The 2,408-nt window shown below is 32.8% G+C and overlaps 1 protein-coding gene across 1 annotated transcript; it reads left to right on the forward strand.

Moving 5' to 3' along the window:
* The first annotated feature begins 1,002 nt into the window (after positions 1 to 1,002).
* LOC106468874 (C-Jun-amino-terminal kinase-interacting protein 3-like) lies at positions 1,003 to 1,967 on the forward strand. Its single transcript, XM_013929321.2, has 2 exons — positions 1,003 to 1,177; positions 1,264 to 1,967. Exons 1-2 carry the CDS (start codon positions 1,018 to 1,020, stop codon positions 1,368 to 1,370), a joined length of 267 nt encoding a protein of 88 aa, XP_013784775.2. The 5' UTR covers positions 1,003 to 1,017; the 3' UTR covers positions 1,371 to 1,967.
* Positions 1,968 to 2,408: the final 441 nt, after the last annotated feature.

A 2,408-nucleotide genomic window follows, 5' to 3' on the forward strand; every position in this document is an offset into this window, starting at 1 on the left:
TAATAGATTGAAAGATGTATCTGTTGGTTAAACATGATACAGACAACAGTAATAGATGGAAAGATGTATCTGTTGGTTAAACATGATACAGACAACAGTAATAGATTGAAAGATGTATCTGTTGGTTAAACATGATACATACAACAGTAATAGATGGAAAGATGTATCTGTTGGTTAAACATGATACAGACAACAGTAATAGATTGAAAGATATATCTGTGGCTAAACAACATTTGGTTAAACATAAACACATCCAACCAACAAGCATCAAAAGAATTGTCATGCAGTTAATGAGTGATTAATCAGTTTTTATGTTTCCAGAAAAATCAATCATTAATATTTTCTTCTGTTTATCAGAAGCCCAGTGCATGTGAAACTAAGAATGAAAAGCCATAACTCTTATAAAACATGTACTAAGTTTGTAAACAGCTCTAACACAGTAACAAAGTTACTGTAATAGTTATACCGACTTACAACGTTTAACACAGTAACAAAGTTACCGTAATAGTTATACTGACTTACAACGTTTAACACAGTAACAAAGTTACCGTAATAGTTATACTGACTTACAACGTTTAACACAGTAACAAAGTTACCGTAATAGTTATACTGACTTATAAAATTTGTAACTTACATTTTTATAGGAATGTTAATTTAAAATTAGTTATAAAAATTGATACGTATAGTGATGCCACAGCTCTGGTTTTACTGTAAACGTATTGACATGTGTTGTTTATAGAACTGTGTATGTTAATTTTTAGCTCTCTAACCTATGTTGTTTATAGAACCGTGTATGTTAATTTTTAGTTCTCTCACCTGTGTTGTTTATAGAACTGTGTATGTTAATTTTTAGCTCTCTCACCTGTGTTGTTTATAGAACTGTGTATGTTAATTTTAGCTCTCTCACCTGTGTTGTTTATAGAACCGTATACGTTAATTTTTAGCTTCTCACCTGTGTTGTTTATAGAACTGTGTATGTTAATTTTTAGCTCTCTCACCTGTGTTGTTTAACGAACTATGTCATTAATTTTAGGACATGGTGGAATGAGTGCAGCCTCTACACCTGGAGACAGCAGGATAGGCCTTGAACAAGGGAAAGGAACTTCTGATATGCCAAGAAAGCCCAAACACATGCTAGTCATCTCGGGAGGAGAGGGTTATATTGATTTTCGTATTGGTAACTATTGCTCTTCTAATACTTACACTCGTTAAGTGATTCATTTCATACTAGAATTTGTTTAAAACGTGAAATGTACTTTTCAGGTGATGGAGATGATGAAGAAGGGGATGCTACCGGAGAGAAGTCTCATCATGGACTTTCTAAAGGGGAGAGAAGCCATCTCATTGTTTGGCAAGTAGCCCTTGGATAACTATTACTGTGAAGATAACACTATTGTTGTAGGTCTAACAGCTTACAAGTTGGTTATTGTTTTTTCCTATTGGTCTGTTTGATATTTATAAAACAAGAACTGAACACTGCATGTTAAAATGTGTATGGCAGCAGCAACGCTTGTGAGAGTTAATAACTGTATATGTATAAAAATACTGTATGTACACAAAGCCAAAGGCTTGTAAGCACCTTTTGCCTGAACAAATGGCTCAGTGAAGCTTTTGTTTAATTTTAGTATATAAAATGTACATTCAGTTGTTTTATGCATCATCTATTATAAGTACTTTGTTTCTGGTTCACTTCTGTATCCTGAGTTGTAGATATTTTTGTTTTTAACCACAGACTTGAAAAGGGATTGTTTTATTGTTTACAAGAACGTTTTATTTCATGATAGCATATGAAAGTAACAATTTTATTTATAAGGAAGCTGGACTCCGGTTTGTAAGTGTATTTAGAGGAGGTTGTACAGTTTACCAGTTCTGTTTCTTTATAGATCTCATCATATTTAGGTTCTGTACAGAAAGACATGTATGTAGCCATACTGGCCTGCTTCCTGGAAATAAATTTTCATCATTTATGGTGTGTGTTTATTATTTGCTCATAAAGATGTATCACATTACTGCCAATAAAGGTAGTCTTTATAATTTTAACCTACACTACTATACATTTCTTAAGATAATTGGCACCATTTAGAATATTTTCAGGTGTCTAGTGTGCACCTACATAACAAGTCCATGGCAGTGAACATTTTATTTATTAACTAACAGTGTTGGTAAATTTACATATACTTGTCTTTCTTCCACCTGTTATCAAAATCACCCATCCTCATTAAGTCTTTCTTCTACAGCTGCTACTCTATTGGACAGATCTGTTAATACTGCCTGAATCTAGAGAGATGAAAAAGTATTTCATAGTTACTAAAATAAATGGTTTACGGGGAATATTAGGTGATTAAAGTAAAAAGCTCTAGAGGAAATACAGTCAAACCAAGATTTGCTGAATATGTGATGCACAGTTT

Source organism: Limulus polyphemus, unplaced genomic scaffold, assembly GCF_000517525.1.
Source record: "Limulus polyphemus unplaced genomic scaffold, Limulus_polyphemus-2.1.2 Scaffold3197, whole genome shotgun sequence".
In the NCBI taxonomy this organism is placed as follows: Eukaryota; Metazoa; Arthropoda; class Merostomata; order Xiphosura; family Limulidae; genus Limulus; species Limulus polyphemus.